Source organism: Columba livia, chromosome 14 (genome assembly GCF_036013475.1).
Source record: "Columba livia isolate bColLiv1 breed racing homer chromosome 14, bColLiv1.pat.W.v2, whole genome shotgun sequence".
Classification (NCBI taxonomy): domain Eukaryota; kingdom Metazoa; phylum Chordata; class Aves; order Columbiformes; family Columbidae; genus Columba; species Columba livia.
The window spans coordinates 17375789-17393772 of NC_088615.1; the positions used below are offsets into that span (position 1 = coordinate 17375789).

General features: G+C 61.5%; 3 protein-coding genes across 5 annotated transcripts; 2 read left to right on the top strand and 1 right to left on the bottom strand.

The window, feature by feature from the left end:
• The first annotated feature begins 16 nt into the window (after window positions 1-16).
• Window positions 17-9343, top strand: IK (IK cytokine). Its single transcript, XM_065030233.1, has 20 exons — window positions 17-117; window positions 662-728; window positions 1314-1406; window positions 1875-1934; window positions 2449-2616; window positions 2701-2815; window positions 2994-3064; window positions 3177-3223; window positions 3465-3628; window positions 3717-3825; window positions 4630-4669; window positions 5042-5231; window positions 5576-5594; window positions 6063-6141; window positions 6355-6435; window positions 6964-7021; window positions 7480-7568; window positions 7869-7977; window positions 8642-8676; window positions 9087-9343. The coding sequence occupies exons 1-20, from the start codon at window positions 102-104 to the stop codon at window positions 9112-9114; spliced, it is 1638 nt and encodes a 545-aa protein (XP_064886305.1). The 5' UTR covers window positions 17-101; the 3' UTR covers window positions 9115-9343.
• Window positions 9344-10039: 696 nt separating this feature from the next.
• WDR55 (WD repeat domain 55) lies at window positions 10040-12041 on the top strand. The gene is made up of 8 exons (XM_065030243.1): window positions 10040-10101; window positions 10184-10326; window positions 10425-10525; window positions 10594-10681; window positions 10864-11043; window positions 11156-11255; window positions 11357-11526; window positions 11639-12041. Exons 1-8 carry the CDS (start codon window positions 10084-10086, stop codon window positions 11970-11972), a joined length of 1134 nt encoding a protein of 377 aa, XP_064886315.1. The 5' UTR covers window positions 10040-10083; the 3' UTR covers window positions 11973-12041.
• A 1760-nt stretch (window positions 12042-13801) lies between these two features.
• Window positions 13802-17960, bottom strand: DND1 (DND microRNA-mediated repression inhibitor 1). Of its 3 annotated transcripts, none has more exons than XM_065030241.1 (5): window positions 17679-17960; window positions 16373-16490; window positions 15796-16257; window positions 14700-15098; window positions 13802-14485 (listed from the first exon to the last, which is right to left on the bottom strand). In XM_065030241.1, the coding sequence occupies exons 1-5, from the start codon at window positions 17823-17825 to the stop codon at window positions 14466-14468; spliced, it is 1146 nt and encodes a 381-aa protein (XP_064886313.1). In that variant the 5' UTR covers window positions 17826-17960; the 3' UTR covers window positions 13802-14465. The 3 variants fall into 3 exon arrangements, with proteins under 3 accessions (XP_064886313.1, XP_064886314.1, XP_064886312.1); XM_065030242.1 differs by having other exon boundaries at window positions 14236-14482; XM_065030240.1 differs by lacking the exon at window positions 13802-14485 and having other exon boundaries at window positions 14512-15098.
• Between the last annotated feature and the right edge of the window lie 24 nt (window positions 17961-17984).

Genomic DNA, 17984 nt, shown 5'->3' on the forward strand with positions numbered 1-17984 from the left:
CCCGCCGGCCAGCGGCCTGCCAATGCGGACAGGAGGGCGGGTTGAGTGGCTGCGGGGTGCGCTGGGAGCGGCGGTGCGGAGGGGCCGCGGAGTGAAGCGCGATGCCGGAGCGCGACAGTGAGTGGAGAGGGGGACACGGACACGGGGGGACACGGACACCCGGGACTGCAATATCCGGCCCTGGGGCGGGCGGCGCCGCGGCGCTCGGGGGAGCTGAGGAGCGGCGCGGTGGAGCGGGCGGTGCAGGCCCGGCCCGGCCCGGCCCGGGGGCCCTTGCTGGGGGAGGGCGTCAGTCCGGGGAGCTGCGGGAGCTCCCGGGGTGGCGCTGCGGGGCGGGGACACAGCGGGGTGTTGGGGTGACAGTGACACCGACACCGTGGATGGGGTCACGGGGCGTTCCTGGGGATGCGAGGGGTGGGATCCGGGTGTGGGGACACCCCCAGGGAGGCACCAGGGCCCCCCAGGGAGGGCTCAGGGACACTCGCGGGGGGGTGGCAGGGTCTCGCTGTGGGCAGTGACACCAGGACCCCCGTGTCCCAGTGGGGCCACCCCAGGGTATTCGGTTTGGCGGGGGGTGGGGGTGCTGCTGCCGGGTCCTGGGCTGGGGGCACCGCGGGGGCTGGAGGGGTTCATGGGCTCTGAGCGCTCCCCTGTTCCCCAGATGAGCCGTTCTCCAACCCGCTGGCCCCTGATGGCCACGATGTGGACGACTCGCACTCCTTCCACCAGTGAGTATGGTACTGGGGCACTGGGGCGGGACTGGAGTCACAGGGTGTCCCGGGCTGGGAGGGACCCACAAGGATCATGGAGTCCAACTCCTGTCCCTGCACAGGACACCCCACAGGTCACACCGTGAGGACGTTGTCCAGTTTCTTCTTGAACACTGTCAGGTTGGGGCCGTGACACCTCCCTGGGGAGCCTGTTCAGTGTCCGGCACCTCTGGGTGAAGAACCTTTTCCTCATGTCCAACTGACCCTCCCTGGCACATCTTCTGCCATTCCCTGGGTGCTGTCACTGTCACAGAGAAGAGCTCAGCCCTCCCCTCCTGCTCCTGCTGAGGAACCTGCAGCCCATGAGCTCTGCCCTCAGTCTGCTGACTGTAGGCTGGAGCGGGGCCGTAGGACCGTGGGCAGGTTCCCCATGTAGCGGGTGGGGGTGACAGGTGCGCTGCAGCCTCCTGGCTCCTTCCACCGGGGCCCGGTGCCCGACTCCATCACACAAGACTCGCTGGCAAACCCTCTGCCTCCTCGGACCCGTCAGGCTGCCAGAGCTCGCTGGGAGGTGACGGTTTCTGTTTCCCCTTTTCCTTGCAGGTCCAAGCTGACAAATGAAGACTTCAGAAAGCTTCTTATGACCCCGCGGGCTGCGCCAACATCTGCGCCGCCATCCAAATCTCGCCACCATGAGTGAGTAGGACTCTGTGGGACAAAGTGGAGCTGCCCTCCCCCTGGGGCTCTGCTCCTGCGTGACTCTCACCCCCTGTGCTCTGCAGTGGATTATTTAAAGGGGCTTTTGATAAAGAGTGTGCAGCCGGGGCCTGAGGAGCAGACCTCGGCCTTTCTTTGTGCTCGGGTCCATGCGGGGTGCACATTAACTAGAGAAATGGGCGTCAGGACTGTTTTAAATAACAGAGGAAATATTTTATGGCTCTTAAGATGCTTTGTGCAGGAGACAGATTTAAAGTTTGTTTTGTAAAAATGGGTGCTTTCCCCTCCTCTCCCTGCTGACAGAGTGGACTTAGGGAGAAATGGGACTGTGCTGTTCCCCTCTTTGAGTGTCTCGGTGCACTGCTGTGTCTGAGGGATGGTTCTGTCTCGCAGCCTCTGTCTGTGTGGCTCTGCAGCCTGAACGTGTGCTTTCTCGCCCTTTTCCAGGATGCCCCGGGAGTACAATGAAGATGAAGATCCAGCTGCTCGCAGAAGGAAGAAGAAAAGGTAAATGGGGAAAGCAGCGCATCAGGACTTGTGTATGTACGTTGTGTCCGTCCCATGGAAGCAGCTTCTGAGCTCTGGGCTACCAAAGGTGGATTGTTTTGGGGCTTTGAAGCCAAGCAGAGGGAGAAGAGCTTGGATTGAGTGACTGTCACTGCTTGTGGGAACAAGTGTGGGAGGGCGGCAGCAGGACAGGTGGAGCAGAACCTCTGGGGTGTCTGGCGGAGCAGAGCAGTGGTGGGATGTCTGTTGGGGCACAGCTGGGCAGCAGGGCTGCACTCCAGTCTTTCCCTTTCCAAGAGGACACTGAGCTCCTCTTCAGAGAGCTTTGGAACAGCAGCGTCACCTCATCTGGTGCCCTCCAGGCGTGTTGAGTCCCGTGGTGCTTTAGTATGTTTTTTGGGGAAGGGGTTGGGCGCAGAACAGACACATGTGGGGCTGTGGGGACTGTTACCCGACTGGAACATCAGAAGCGTGAACCTGTTGCTCTAACACCGAGTTGTTTTTCCAACCCCAGTTACTACGCAAAGCTGCGGCAGCAGGAGATCGAGCGCGAGAGGGAGTTGGCTGAGAAGTACAGGGATCGAGCCAAGGAGAGGAGAGATGGTGTGAACAAGGACTACGAGGAAACGGAGCTGATCAGCACAACTGCCAACTACAGAGCTGTGGGACCCACAGCAGAGGCGTACGTCACCCCACGGCACTGCCCTGTCCTGGCGTTCTGCTCCAGAGGGGCTTCCTCCTAACTGGCTCCGTTTTTGTTGGACAGGGATAAATCTGCAGCGGAGAAGAGGAGACAGTTGATCCAGGAGTCCAAGTTCTTGGGTGGTGACATGGAGCACACTCACTTGGTGAAGGGTCTGGACTTTGCGCTGCTGCAGAAGGTGAGCACGGACATCACCGTGCAGGCAGGGAGGGTGGGAGTTGCCACTTAGGGTTGGATTTCTCTTCCTGGGAGGGATTGATGAGGGGCTAGGGAGCTGGTGGAAGTGGCCTTACTGGTTCTGATGGGCGGCGGTGGCATGGATTGGTCTGTAACGGATGGATTTGCTCTGTGGCCAGGTACGGGCTGAGATTGCCAGCAAGGAGAAGGAAGAAGAGGAAATGATGGAGAAGCCCCAGAAGGAAACTAAGTGAGTGGTTGAGGATTTTGCTCTCCCGCATGCAGCTGCCTCCCAGAGAGGAGGATGCATAGGGGGCACAGGCTTAGCATAATACTTTGGTTTCTCTTCTCTTTCTGTTCAGGAAAGATGAAGATCCTGAGAACAAAATCGAGTTTAAGACCCGGCTAGGTAAGGCTGTGTGGATGCGGCTGTTCCCCGCCTTTTATTGTGGGAGAAATGGTGAACAGGGGAATGAAAACATTTAGTCTTTGGAAGGGGGAGAGTCTGAGGTGTAGGTGTCCTGAATTCGGCGGCTGGAGGAAGCATGGGGGGACGATTCTGGTGTTTGTGATCAATTAAATACACCTCACTTGGGGCTTGTCCGTTGCTCTCCTGTGAGCAGCTCTCCCATGCATTCCCTTCCCTCCAGGTCGCAACATCTACCGCATTCTGTTCAAGAGCAAGTCCTATGAGCGGAACGAGCTATTCCTGCCAGGCAGGATGGCCTACGTGGTGGATCTGGACGACGAGTACGCCGACACCGACATCCCGACCACGCTGATCCGGAGCAAAGCCGACTGCCCCACCATGGAGGTACCAGCCAGCGGCCGGGCTGCCCCACCGCGTCCCTCTGAGCTCTCTGACAAGGAGGCATCCTCTCCCTTGGGGGTTTCTCTTCCAGGCACAGACCACACTGACCACCAACGACATTGTCATCAGCAAGCTGACGCAGATCCTCTCCTATCTCAGGCAAGGGACCCGCAACAAGAAGCTGAAGAAGAAAGACAAAGGTAGGAGCTGAGGTGAACCAAGCAGAAGGATTTAGCCCTGGCAGCATACCCTGAGAGAAGGGATGTGTTTGGTTCACTGTGTTCCCCTGCGCTGTGAGGCAGCAGACTCAGAGGAGGGATTTCTTAGAGCTCCCAGGGTGCTGTGTCCTGCAGGCAGCTGCTCAGTGGCAGGGGTGCAGGGGACTGACTGTTGAGAAATGACATCTGTGACAGTGGCTCCTGCTGCTCCGCTTCTCCTGGTTGAGGGCCAGGTGCTTGGGGAAATGTCCCCTACTGGGGAGGGACACAGTGGCTTCCTGAGGGGGATGTGGTAACCGAAGGGAAAGTGGGGACACCCTCCAGATCACCACTTCTGGCGCTTGGGAGCTGGACCAGGGACAGGGAAAGAGCTGCTCATAGCATCCACTTGTGCGTTAAGCCTGATTCTGACACAAACTGAAACAATCCAGGTGGAAGACTTCAAAACTTCCAGTGGAAATGGGGTGCAGAGCAAGGGGTGAGACAGTTTGATTTGTGGTCAGACTACAGCCAGAAATTGCTCACAAGACATGGAACCTGTGCATCTGAGGTTAAATGGAATTGACCACTTTTTTCTTTAGAGGAAAGAGCAAATAAGAAGAAAATAGCATTACTTGATGGCAGCAATTATAAACCTTAGAAAATGTCTGTAGGTTGGTTGCTGAACCCAGTGGAACAGCTCTGTTCCGAGTTGTTTGGTACCGTGTGCCAGGGCGATTCTTGGCAGGATTGCAACCAGGTGGCAGAGTGGATGATGTGGCTCTCACTGCTCTTGTGTCCTCACAGGGAAGCTGGATGAGAAGAAGCCCCCTGAAGCTGATATGAAGTAAGTGCCTCCCTGCCCGCAGGCTGCGGGATCTCTGCCTTAGGAACATCTGTTTTGTCCCGCTGGGTTTGGTGCTTCTGGAGCCAGCTGCCCCTTTGTGCCTGCAGTTTGTAGGACAAGGCTGGAGGCGAGCTCTGGTTTTTATTTCAAGCTTGAGGCAGACAAGGGCTGTGTGTCCTGGTCTGCCAGCAGCAGGTCCACACAGCAGAAATGCGGTGATGCCTCTGACAGATGTAGCAGCTGGTTCTGTTGGGCATCCTCAGCTCTGGGGGTTGGCGCTGTGTGCTCATTTATTAGGTTCCAGTTCAAAGCGGGGGTTTGTGGCCTCTTCTCTCACACCACCCATAACTACAGGTTCTTTTCCACTTCTAGCATCTTTGAAGACATTGGGGATTATGTGCCCTCCACTGCGAAGATGCCACGGGAGAAGGAGCGGGAGAGGTACCGTGAGAGAGAGCGTGACAGGGACCGGGAGCGAGACAGGGACCGGGAGCGTGACAGGGAGCGTGAGGAGGAGAAGAAGAGGCACAGCTACTTTGAGAAGCCCAAGGCTGATGACGAGGTGAGCCGCTGCTTGAGGAGCCTGGACTGTCCCACCTCATCTCTGCCTTTGCGGAGTGCAGCTGGGGGTTGATGTGGCCACGCCAGTGGCTTTGTGTGCCTCTGGTCACGATCCCCACACGTGTTCAGCGCTTGCTGGGGTCAGTCTCTAGTGTAGGGCTGGTGTGCGGCTGGGCACTTGTCCTCTCCCTCAGCCAGTACGGCAGGACTTGCACCAGCCAGTGGCGTTGGTGGTTCAGCTCTTGCCATAAACCGTCTTAAGTGGAGCTGCAAGTCCTGCAACGCTGTCACATTGCCACTTTCAGCCCTCCTGGGTAACATGGTATCTCTCTCTCTTCTTTGCAGCCTGCAGACATCGACAAAGGTGAGTCGAGTGCTGTGGACACTTGAGTGAGGCTGAATGTGTGGGTGAGGCCGTGCGGGGCTGCAGAACTGCTTGGCTCGCTGGCCTGTGTGCCGCCTGCCCTCCCACCGGCTGCCACGACCGGGGGAATTGCTGGGAGGGTTTTAGGCGAAGAGTCTTGTACCCCCAGTCCGGCTTGCGTGTGTGTGCAGACCCATCCCTGGCAGCAGAGCAGTTCAGCCTTACCTTGGCTGTAAGCTGAGGAGAGCTCAGGGTCTCCAGGATCAGCCAGACCTGGCCTGGGCGTGACCTGGTTTTGCTGCTCCTCGGTGTTGTCCTGGCTCCTCTTCTACCTCGTGTGTGCCCTGTCTTTCTGCCTGTTCCCCTGGCCCAATGAACCAGTTGTGCAGAATGGGGCTCTGCCCAGCCCCACGTGTTGCCTTGAGCTGTTCCTCCCCAAACCTCAGCCTGCTGCTCTCTCTGCCCCAGGACCCGGCTCAGCCAAGGAGCTCATCAAGTCCATCAATGAGAAGTTTGCTGGAGCCACTGGCTGGGAAGGAACAGAGCCATATCCTTTAGCATCTGTGCAGCCGGTGGCTGCGGGGATGGGCTTGGGAAGGCTCTTCCTCTGGCAGCAGAAAAATGCCGCCCAGACCTTGCTGCTCACGTGCCAGGTCCAAGCTCTGCAGCCCTGATGGGGTTGGTCAGGGCAGGAGGTGGCTCTGCGGCTGCGGTGCTCAGCCCTGAGGTGCACGGTGTTGCTTTCCTTGACTGTTGGTACATTGAAGAAGCCAGAAGATAAGAAGCAGCTGGGGGATTTCTTCGGCATGTCCAACAGCTACGCCGAGTGCTACCCTGCCACGTGAGGAAGCGCTGGGACCTGTGGGGTGGGAGCAGGGTGTGCCCAGGGGCAGCGAGAACCTCACCATCAGCGCCACGGCTTGGGGGGGGAGCAGGCTTGGCTTGGTCTGGGGTAGCAACCAACTGCTCAAATGCTCCCCCAGTCCCCGGTTCTGGCAGAGCCAGCCTGTTCATACCTGGTCTTTGCTGGAAATGCTTGCCTGGAGGCTTCTGCCCCTCCATGCCCTGGCGTGGCGGAGAGTCACTGGGTTCCCTGGTAATTCCTGTGCTCGTTGTGCTCTGGCCACAAAGCAGTTCCTGGGCAGGAGAGGAGCAGCTTTCAGCCTGCAGAGTCATCTGAGCATTCGCAATCGTGGGTGCCCCATGGTACAGCTCACTGGTGGGGCCTGCAGCTGGAGGAGCTTCTCTCTCTCCTCCTGCAACTGCATGTGTTTGGTCTGAAGCCATGAGACGGCTCCCACCAGCCTGGCCCTGAGGTTTGGTCATGGAACTGCTCCAGACCTTTTCCTTGCTTCTCTTTTCTTTACAGAATGGACGATATGGCTGTGGACAGCGATGAAGAGGTGGACTACAGCAAAATGGATCAGGTATGCACCAGCTTTGGGACCAGCTGGTGAACTAGGTGTCCATGCAGGCTGAAAGGATCCTGCTGGAGAGAAATCGGGCTCGTGCAGAGGGTTTGAATGCCCGGGAGCTGAGTGCTGAATGTGTTTTGGGGTTTGCTGGTCTGCTGTGTGCTTGGGGGTAGGTGGGATCTATCATCCCAGGGGGCAAATGTGCAAGAGACTGGTGACTTGACCCAGAGGTGTTGGAGAGGTGCTGGGGACACGTTGAGGAGGTTGTTGATCTATCCCAGCTCCCTCATCCACAGGATCCTCTGTGTGGGGTTTTTCAGGGAGAGAATCTCAGAGCCAAGGCCAGACTGGGTGCACAAGCCTGTTGAACTGGGACCGGTGGGAGGTTGATCTTGCCTGGGCACAGGGCTGTGTGAGAAGCCCTGGCTACTTCAGCTGAGGAGCTGCTCTGAGTCGTTCTTTCACTGCAGGGTAACAAGAAGGGACCTCTGGGACGCTGGGACTTCGACACCCAGGAGGAATACAGTGAATACATGAACAACAAAGAGGCTCTACCCAAGTGAGTGCAGGCTTTGAGACGGGCTGAGGGAGGATTCTGGGAGGGGCTGGCAGTGCTGGCCAAACCCGTGTGCTGGGGAGCTTTCGTCGAGATGGGGGTTCCCCTGGCGAGGAGGAGCCATGGATGCTGGACCTGGTGGTTTTGCTCTTAGGCCACTTTTGAGGGCTCAGGCCCAGCTGCTGCTGTCAGAGCCCCCGGCTGGCTCTGGAGTACGGGCTCATGGCTGGGCAGACGTATCCATTCCCCCAGCAGCCCGTGGGTGCCCTGTGAGTGCTGAGCTCTGTCTTGGCCCTTCCCCAGGGCGGCTTTCCAGTATGGGATCAAGATGTCTGAGGGACGTAAAACCCGTCGCTTCAAGGAGACAAATGACAAGGCAGAGCTGGACCGGCAGTGGAAGAAGATCAGTGCGGTGAGTGCCCAGTGCTGGGGTGTCATCTCTTCAGGTCACCAGCTGCCAGCAGAGCCCAGGAGAGATCCCACCTCATGTGGGATCCTAGGCACGGCTCTCTGGTCCAGCCCATGTCCTGGCAGCCATGCGCAGCCAACGTGTGTGTGCAGCAGGGCTGGCTCTCTCTAGAAGCTGGATTTGCTCCTTGTGAGGGCATCAGCCAAATATTTGGAGCTTCAGGACTGCAGAGGCACCAGGAGCTGTTGCCCTGGTAACAGTCCTGATGGGGGCTTTCTGCTCTGGGCTATGCAGCAGACGGATGTGTCCAAACCCAGCAGCTCTGAGCCATCCAGAGGGGCTTGCAGGACAACCAGGCGTGTTTAGTCGCTTCATTTTCTAACTGGCAGAGCCAGGGGTGTCCTGGTGGGTGAGCTGGCCGTGAGCACCCCAGCAGTGTGGGCTGGGCTAGGGGAAGGTGAGAACAGATGGTCCTTGGTGGCCAAAGTGCAGCAATGGTGGAACAGGCCTAGCTTCTCCAGATTTTGGCAGTTTGGGGACAGCTGTAGCTCACCTCAGCTTGCTCTGGTCTGGCTATGGCTCTCTCCAATCTTGTACCTTGTAATCCTACTGCGGCTGGGGCAGCTATGTACCCTGAGAGTAACAGGAATTTGTGCTTTCTCTGCAGATTATCGAGAAGAGGAAGAAGTTGGAGGCCGATGGGTCAGTACAGTTGTCTCTGCTCTGGCTTGGTTGGAGGGCAGTGCTGGGGCCTGGCTGTCCCTGTCACCTATCGCAGGGGCTGGAGGGGGCAGAGACCTCCCTGCTGCACTCAGCAGAGGGGCTGCGGGGAGAGCAGAGAACTTTTGGTCCCCTTGGGGTTCTCCTGCTCTGCTTGGTGCAGCAGAACCTGCAGCAAACCTCTCCCTGGGTGGGTGCTGAGCAGGTCCCAGGGCTGTGCTGGAGCTCTTCCTCCACCAGAGATTCCTGCCCTGTGCCCCAGGAGCTGTTGCCCCCCTGCCACGGTTCTGTGGGGTGAATCTGTGTCCCTCGATGCTGCGCTCTGCAGGGGAGGGGGACAGAGCTGTCTGCCGTGCGTCCTCACCTCCTTCCTACCCTTCTGGCTCTTCCAGGGTTGAGGTGAAGCGGCCCAAGTACTGAAGCCTCCAGCACCATCTCCTCCAGCTCCTGGAACCCCAGCCTGCAGGCTTCTGCCTTCCAGAGCTTGCTGGTGTGCTCTCCTGCCCCCGCCCCATCCACTTTCTTTTCTGGCCCGGGCAGTTTGTGCCCCCCGCTGTGTGCTGTGGGGCTGTGCCGAGGCTCTGCCCTCTGGTGTTTGCTGTATGTCATGTGTAAATGTTGTAGCTTTAATAAAAATGAATTAAATTTGCGTTCATGTCCATTTGTGTGGGTAGAGAGGCAGCTGCTTGGGCTGGGCTCAGATTAGGAGGGTGCTGGGCTGCTTCTCCCACCTGTGGGGCTTGCATAGGTCTTGTGGGGTGAGTCCTAGATAAGGGGGTTTGTCATAGGAGGCAGCAGCCCCTGTCAAAGACCCGAATAAAATTAACAAATATGCCTGTTTGGGGAAAATATTCCCAGCTGAGCAACCTGTATCTCAATGGGTGGGGAAGAAGTGGGACCCTCCTGTGGGGTATGAGCAACGGCCTGAAGCCATTTGGGGCAGAGTGGGTGTGATGGGGCCAGCAGGAGGCTGGAACAGCCCATCTGGCCAAGGGCAGGGGCGCTGCTGGTGGCCCCGGGCAGGGCCTGCGGGCCCCTGCCAGGCCCAGCCCTCGAACAGGGTCGGAGTGACGCCGGGTCCCAGTCCCGGGACGCAGGGGGAGCCCGCGGGGTTCCTGGGGTGCAAAGCACCTCCCGCTGCCCTACAGGTGGGGAAAGGCCGGGGCGGGTCCCGGCAAAACCGGCCCGAGGTGTCCGCGGGATCGGGCCCCTCGCCGAGAGAGACACCCGGAGCTGTTGACACCGCGAAGTCACCGCTTGGCCACCGCCGGCCCACGCGTGGCCACCGCGCCGCGCTACAGGCGCGCCCGGCGGTGGGGCCAGGTTATGTAAATGAGGGGGAGGGGTTATGCAAACGAGCCCCGCGCCTGCGCTCAGCGCCCACCCAGCATGGCGGCGGCCGAGGAGGTGAGCACGTTGGGGGTGGCGCGGCCTCAAACCCGGTTCTGTGGCCCCGCCGGTCCCGGCCCAACCGCCCCGCTCCCCCCAGGGCTGCTCCGAGACCGCGGGCAGGGAGCCGCGCCTGCGGGACACCCCTGAGGACATCTGCTTCGAGGCGACGGCCAACGCCATCGCCCTGCACCCAGCCCGGCCGCTGCTGGCGGCGGGGGACGTGGACGGCGACGTCTACCTGTGAGTGGGGGCTCCGCCGGGGCGGGGGGTGCTGGGTGCAGGAGCCGCTGGGCAGTGGCTGTCGGGGCTGCCCCGCTGAGCCCGCCCGGTGCCGGCAGGTACTCGTACTCCTGCACCGAGGGGGAGAACCGGCAGCTCTGGTCCTCGGGGCATCACCTGAAGTCGTGCCGGGACGTGGCGTTCTCTCAGGACGGGCAGAGTGAGTGCAGGGGCTGTGGGGTGGCACCGGGGGACGCCGGGGCTGAGGCCACTGACGTGGGTCTCCAGAGCTCTTCACCGTGTCCAAGGATAAGGCCATCCATGTCCTGACCGTGGAGGAGGGACGGCTGGAAACGCGCTTCCCCAAGGCCCATGGGTAGGTCTGCATGGGCAGCTCATCTCAGGCAGTGACTGCTGGGGCAGCGTCCCCATCCGTCCCCTGCCGCTCAGCCCTGGGCCGGGCAAGCAGAGCCCGGAGCATTGTCCCTGATGCTCTGGGTGCCGTTTGACCACGGCACGAGTTGCGATGATGCCAGTGTGGGGCTGGGGTCTCTGCAGCTCTGCCCTCAACTGCGTGCTGCCCATTGACAACCACATTTTTGCCACGGGCGACGATGGCGGCGGGCTGAAGGTGTGGGATCTGCGCAAGGGTGATGCCATCTTGGAGGCCCGTCAGCAGGAGGAATACATCAGTGCAATGGCCGTGGATGGTAATGGGAAGATCCTGCTGACCACCAGGTACCAAGAGCTCCATGGCGCTGGCTTCATGAGACCCATGCAGGGCCTTCCTTAGGGCTGGCAGGAGTGCCCTGCGTCATGTCCCATGCTCGTGACATTCCATCTCCTGCAGCGGTGATGGCACCCTGGGCGTCTTCAACGTGAAGAGGCGGCGCTTTGAGCTGCTCTCGGAACCGCAGAACGGGGACCTGACGTCTGTCGTGCTGCTGAAGGTTGGACCTGGGCCCTGCCACAGAGCAGGACCTTGTGGGGCCCTCTGCACACCGTGGGTTTCTTGTTCTGCCTTTTCCTTACTGTCCTTACTTTTGCCTAGAGGGGGAGGAAAGTGGCGTGTGGCTCCAGCGAAGGCACCATCTACCTCTTCAACTGGGATGGCTTCGGGGCCGCCAGCGACCGCTTTGCGCTGAGGGCTGAGTCCGTTGACTGCATGGTCCCCATCATGGATAGCATTGTCTGCGTGGGCTCCCTGGACGGAGTCATCAGGTCAGGGGGACCGGACGGGACAGGGAGAGTGTGGGACAAGATGAGCCATGACCGGGAGCAAGGGGAGGGGGTCACACCGAGCTGGTGTCGGACCAGGGCTCTGCCTCCCCAGGGCGGTGAACATCCTGCCGAACCGTGTGCTGGGCTGCGTGGGGCAGCACCTGGGGGAGCCCATCGAGCAGCTGGCGGTGGCCCCGGGCGGGCAGCTCCTGGCCAGCTGTGCCCACGACCAGAAGGTGAAGTTCTGGGATGTGTCTGCCCTGCGGGGGCTGGTGGTGGACGACTACCGCAAGAAGAAGAAGAAGGGGGGCCCGCTGCGTGCACTCAGCAGCAAGGCGGTGGGCAGCGGGGAAGATTTCTTTGCCGACCTGCGGGACGAGGCGGAGCCGGCGGCGGGGCCGGGAGAGGACGGTGATGGTGACAGTGACAGCGACAGCAGCGGCTGAGCGGCCGCGCCGGGCGGGAGCACCGCATCGCCTCAGCGCGGGGGCGGGGCCAAAGGGGGCCGGGCCAAAGGGGGCCACGCCCCGTGGGCGGCCACACCAATGGGGTGCGGCCCTCAGCGGCCGCGCCCCGAAGGCGGGGCCAGTCCCGCACGGGAGGATCTGCCGCTACCGCCGGCGGCAGGGAGCTGGCATTCTGATTGGCTGCTGGGGTTGCCACTCAGGCTGCGCTGCAGGGAGTTCTTACGGGACAGAGGGTGTCGGGGGCGGGGCTTGGGAGGGAGTGACCTAGCGGTTCTGGGGTGTGGTGGCCTGGGAGGGGGAGCCCGGGGTCGACTGGGGTGAGGGGTGTCCCTTGAGACAGGGGGTAATTGGGAGCCCTTGGGGAAGGGGTTGGGGGGATTGGCTCAGAGGATGGGGGTCCCTGGTTGTTGGGGGGGGTACATGACTGGGGGGATGCAGCTGTGGGGGAGGGGGACACATGTGGGTACAGCTGGGCTTTGCTGGTGTCTTTGGGGGGACTGGGGTGGGGGGGAAGGAGGTAACATGACTCCTGTGGTGCCTGACCTGGGCACACGGGTCCATCCCTCTCCCGAGGGGCTGAATTGTTCCAGTGGGTGCGCTAATGAGACATCCACTGTATTTAAAATAAACCTAGTGCCTTTCAGTTCCTCGTGCCTGGTGGCCATGGTTTGCTTCAACCCAGCTTCCCCGGCACCTGCCTGCAGGATGTGGACAGAGGGGACAGGGTGGCCCGGGGGAGCATCCTGACTTGCAGCTGGTGCTGGAGGGAACTGGGGTTTTCCCACCCTCTCAGTGGCAGGGGACGGCCTGGGGCTGGGGGGGGCTGGCCCTGTGCAAGGGGTGTCACCAGGTCCATGGTGGCTGGTGGCCTTGGGGGGATACAGGGAAAGAGGCAGGAGATGGGAACCACCTTCCCTGCGGGCTGGGTGACATCTGCACCCATGGGGTGTCCCTGGCCAGACACATTCTCCCCACACACCACCGTTGATTTCCCCCTGGAAATATCCAAAAGGCACAGCGATGTCCCTTGGGTGCTGCCAAAGGGAGATGGAGGGTCCAGATGTGCACCGGAAGGTCCTGGTAGAGCTCTGGGAAGCAGAGAAAGGCACCAAATGGCCTTGAAGCCCCATGGGCCACATCCTAAAGCTCTGGGAAGTCCCTGGGGCACTTGAAAAGCACTGGGTGACTGGTGGTGAGTACAGCATGGCCCTTGGAGGACACATGAAGGCGCTTCGGGGTCCTCTTGTGCTGCACTGCAAAGGCACCTGGGCAGCATGGAAAGACATGTGGAGTCCCCTTAGGTGCACCAAAATGCACTGAGGACCCTGGTGAGCACAGTAAGGCCCCTGGAGGTCACTGGGGACTAACCACAAGGCACACGGGACACTCACACAGGTGAAGGGACTAGCAGAGCTCCCCAAAATGCACCTGGAAGCCCACGGTGCTCATCAGAAACCACTCGTGGACCACTGGGCATGCTGAAGGGCACTTGGAGGACCCAGAGAAGAGCAGAACCGTGTTATGATGAACCAAAGATACACCCAAAGGCACTTCGGCATCAAGTGGTGCCCGTAGAAGCCTGGGGCACACCAAAAGGCACTGGGAAAGACCCCAGTGAGAAGGCGGGACACAAGTGTCTGGTGGCCACTGCGCTCTGGCTGTAGCTCCAGGCTGCAGGATGAGTTGATGTCCCACTCCATCTCTTCTCCTGCCACTAGAGAAGAAACTAGTGTGAGGGGAGAGCACTGAGACGGCGCTGGGCAGTCAGGGAGCTGAGGATGGGGGAGCAAAAGACGTGACACAGCCAGCGCTTTTCAGGCTCCTTTAATACAAAATGAACAGCAGGCGGCTGGACCTCCCTGTCCCGAGGGATCATTCATGGGCAGCCGATGCCCCGCAGCTGCTGCCCCGCGCCGCAGGCAGCCCTGCACCCCGGCCCAGGCTCTCCTCTCGCTAAGCAGCAGCTCCACCAGCCCGGGGATGTGCCACCTTCACCAAGACAGTCCTTGGTACAGCCCTGTCCTCCCTGGAGGCCGTTCCACAGGAACCTGGCACACCAACCGAGGCCACACATGGTCCCCTGGTGAGCTCAGACCAGTCCCCAAGGTCCCCTCTGTGTCCCCAGCCAACACTGACAAGGCTCTCCAAGCAGCTGCTGCTTCTCCCAAGACCTGCACTAGGCCCCTCCACCACAGCAGAGCAACACAAAACAACATAAAAGCCAAACTTGGGCAGGTAAACCTATGTCCCCAAAAAACAGAACTGTCCCCAAAGGCCAGCTGGGGACAGGGCAGCTGTCACAGACCAGGCCAGCACAGCAGCCCCATCTTCCCAAGCCGGCTCTCAAAACAAACCCCAACAAACTCAAACGGCAGCTGGAACAGGACCAGGTCCCCAGCGAGGCTCGCACGCCGCTCCTGCGGCCACCAAGGCTGGTGTCTCAGGTTCAGCTGGTGGCTCGGGCAGACCCGCCTACGTCAGCTGGCCGGCTGCTGCGGAGGGAAAGCAACGTGCTGCGTGGTGCTGCGCCCCAAAACCCCCTCCCCGTGCTCCTCTGCTTCCAGCCAGGAGTCCCACCCAGAGCTCTGAGCCCTCGGGGTCACCATGCGGGGTCCCCCACACACTGGAAGCACCGGCGCTCTGCGTTGCCAGGTCCAGGACTTGGGAAGGGCAGGGGCTTGGAACCGACGCCGTGTGAGGACTCACCCAGAGCCCGGAGAACGTGCAGTGCCACCGCGACCTTCGCTTCCTCGTGCCCGCTCCTGCCTGGCCTGTCCTGCCGCACCCACGTGAAGCCGCTGAAGGGCACGGGGAACCCTGGGATCACCACCTGGCACCAGAACCGCTGCCACCCTTTGGGGTTGGCCTGGACGAACTTGGTGAGGAACAGGGGTGTGCCCAGGTGCTGCCGCCGGCACACGGCGTGCAGGCGCTCCACGGCATTACACAACACGGGGGACAGAGGCACCGGCTTGGGGACCTCCGGGCACTTGCCACCTGGAACCAAGCTGGACGGTGGCTTCTCCTTGCAGGACTGCAGCTTCTGCTTCAAGTCGGGTTTCAGCCAGTTCACCCTCATCTGCACCCCGCGGAGCTTTACGTTCCCTAGGAGAGACCAACAGCAGCTGGCAGGAGATGCTCGTACACCCCCCGCCAGTATCACCCCATCCCACCCCCAGCGTCTGGCAGCGACCCCCACGGGCGGTTTGGCCCTGACCCACAGCGTACAAACGGCACAGGAGCTTTTCTCCCGCCTCCACAAGCCCTCACGCAGCCGCGGGGCAGCTGCTTCTCCATCTTTTGCTACCAAGGTGGACTCCAGGCTGCGAAGCTCAGGGGGTTTCAGGGGCAGCCTGCGCTCAGGGACAGGCGTAAAGACGTCAAAGCCAAATGCTTCTCAGCTGGGGCAAAAACAGGTACAAATCAGGACTTCGGAGGTGTTGGTTAGACGTCTGGGCAGTGCAGTCATGGGATGGGGCACTGAGGGGTAAGACACCCCCATGAGGAGGGTTTAATAATGTGGTCAAAGCTCTGGATGCCCCGGACTGGTACTGGTGACGCTCCTGCTTGGAGCAACTGCCCGACCCCCTCCAGCAGCACCTTCACCCCACGAGGTCTGCAGGACTGCTGGGGATCGGCCCCACACAGGACAGCTGCCCTCCCACGGGACACGGGGAGGGAACAAGGGACGTCTCGAGACTGGAGTCACCTCGCAGCTGAGTCTGGAGTTGGCTTCGGTCCTTAAAGACACCAAGAAAAGCAACCCAAGCAGCATCCCACTGCACCCCGGCCTCCCGGTTACCTTCCGTGAGCGTTTTCTTGGCCATGGCAGCAGCCTGGTGCGAGCTGTACTTCAGCACAGCGAGCTGGGCCTGTTTCTGGCAGGGGCTGACGTGCAGGGTGACACTGAGGACGCCCTCGGTGACCCGCCGCAGCACGGCCTCCAGCTCCTGCCGGCTCACCGAGGCGGCCAGGCCGTCCACGCTCAGCTCGCACTTCTCCGTGCTCCGGCACACCACGATGGCGCAGCCCTCCCGCACCTCGAAGTTGTGCAAGGCCGTGATGGCCTCCTTGGCGTCGCGCTGGTTGCCGTACTTGGCATAGGCGAAGCCGCGGTTGAGCCCGCTGAAGGTCATCATGAGGCGGAACTCGTAGAGCTTCCCCACGCTCTGGAACAGCGGGATCAGCGCGTTCTCGTACACGTCCTGCGGCAGCTTCCCGATGAAGACCTCGGTGCCGGCCGGCGGGGGGCCGCCCACCCAGCCTGTGGGTGCACAGCGACACGGAGCACGCGGTGAGACCCACCTCACCTCACCTCCCTGCCCGCTGGACACCCTACGTGCCAAGCATCCCCACACCGAGATGCTGTCGTCACATACCTGGCGGGGGGCCACCGTATCGCCTCTGCCCGTTGACCTGCACCAGGTTGATGCCGGTTTCTTTCGCCCAGGCACGCAGGGCCATCTTGTTGGCCTGGTTGATACTGTTGGTCCACATCTGAGGAGGGAGATGACGCTGTTGCTCGTCTGGGTGAAACATTTCCAAGCTCCCAACTGGCGGCGTCCCCACCTCATGAAGCAACTACAAGGCCCAGCACCAGCCAGCGCGTGGAGGAGCAAACACTGAACCCCTGTGCCCTCAGCGAACCCGAGGAACCTCTCAACACCGTACATGCTACCCTGCCCGAGCCTGCTCCACCTGACCAAGCCCATCGCCTTTGGCAGAGCACCCAGACACCAGCAGTTCCCTGTGGATGCCAACAAGGGCTCTGAAAGTCAAGACACAGGCAGCAGCTGGCTGGCGCTGCAAGAGGCAGCTGGAGCACAGAGCCAAGGTGACCCATCACACCAGGGCATCCCAGGCAGGACCTCAAGCCGGCCACCTCTCTTCCACCAGCATCTCCTCAGGCTTCTGAGGACACCTAGAGACACCATTCATGTGGCAATATCATCAGGGTTTAGCTCATTAAGTACTGCGAGGTCTCATTAGAGCTCCTGAAACTGAGTGGGGTGAAGCCTGGCTCAGGCTACAGTGCAGTCTGGCTGCACCTCCACTTGGCGCATCTACACGTATGTCACCAGATGGTGGCACCTTTCTCTCTCCAAGGGGTTTCACCTTTCTTGAAGACCACAAAACACCTTTGGATGAAGGCAGGGACACATACAGAGGGAATCTCTGCTGCGAGGGTGCGGGAAGCCACACACACCAGACCCTCCCGCCCGGCCCTGCAGCCCCCGGGGCTGGGCCCAGCACCGGCACCTCCTCGTCCCCGAGGTCCCCGGGCCAGGGGGTGCGTGGGGGACCAGGGCTCCCGGGAGAGGCAGGACCCGGCCCTGCCCCAGCACAGCGCCCGCCGATCGGGTGTGAGGGGCTCATCACCACCTCCCTCCCAACGGGGCAGCGGGGCCGCGGGTCCCAGATCAGCGCGGGGGGACGGGACCGAGACCGAGCTCGGCATCGGTGCCGCTGCGACGGGGAAACGCGCCCGGACGGGTCGGGGGGGCTCCGTTCCCCGCCCGACGGCCCCAGGGGCTCCCCCAGAGAACCCCACGGGTGCTCCCCAACAGATCCCCGGGTCCCCCCACCCCGGGAAGGGCCGCACGGAGATACGCCGTGTCCCGAACCGGGGCTCCCCCCTCCCCCGGCAACACTGTGGCCGCCGGGCCGCCCCCCGACGGCGCCCACCTCCGCCTCCATCGCCGCGGCTGCCGCTCCTGCTGCTCCTCGCCGCCCGGGCCGCGCTCTGGAAGGTTCCAGCGCCGCCGCTCCGCCCATCGCGCCGCGACCGCTCCGCCCCGGGCGGGGCACAGGGACCCGGCAGCGCCCGCCCATCCCGCGTTCGTTCCACGCGGGGAAGCGGCAAAACGCGTGGGGCGGCAGCGGGGGGAACCTCGGGACCACAGGCACCCGCAGGAGGCCGAGGCACCCGGTTCAGCCCCGGCTGGGGCTGCTCGGGGGGCTCCGGCCCGGGTGGTGGGGGGCTGCGCTCTG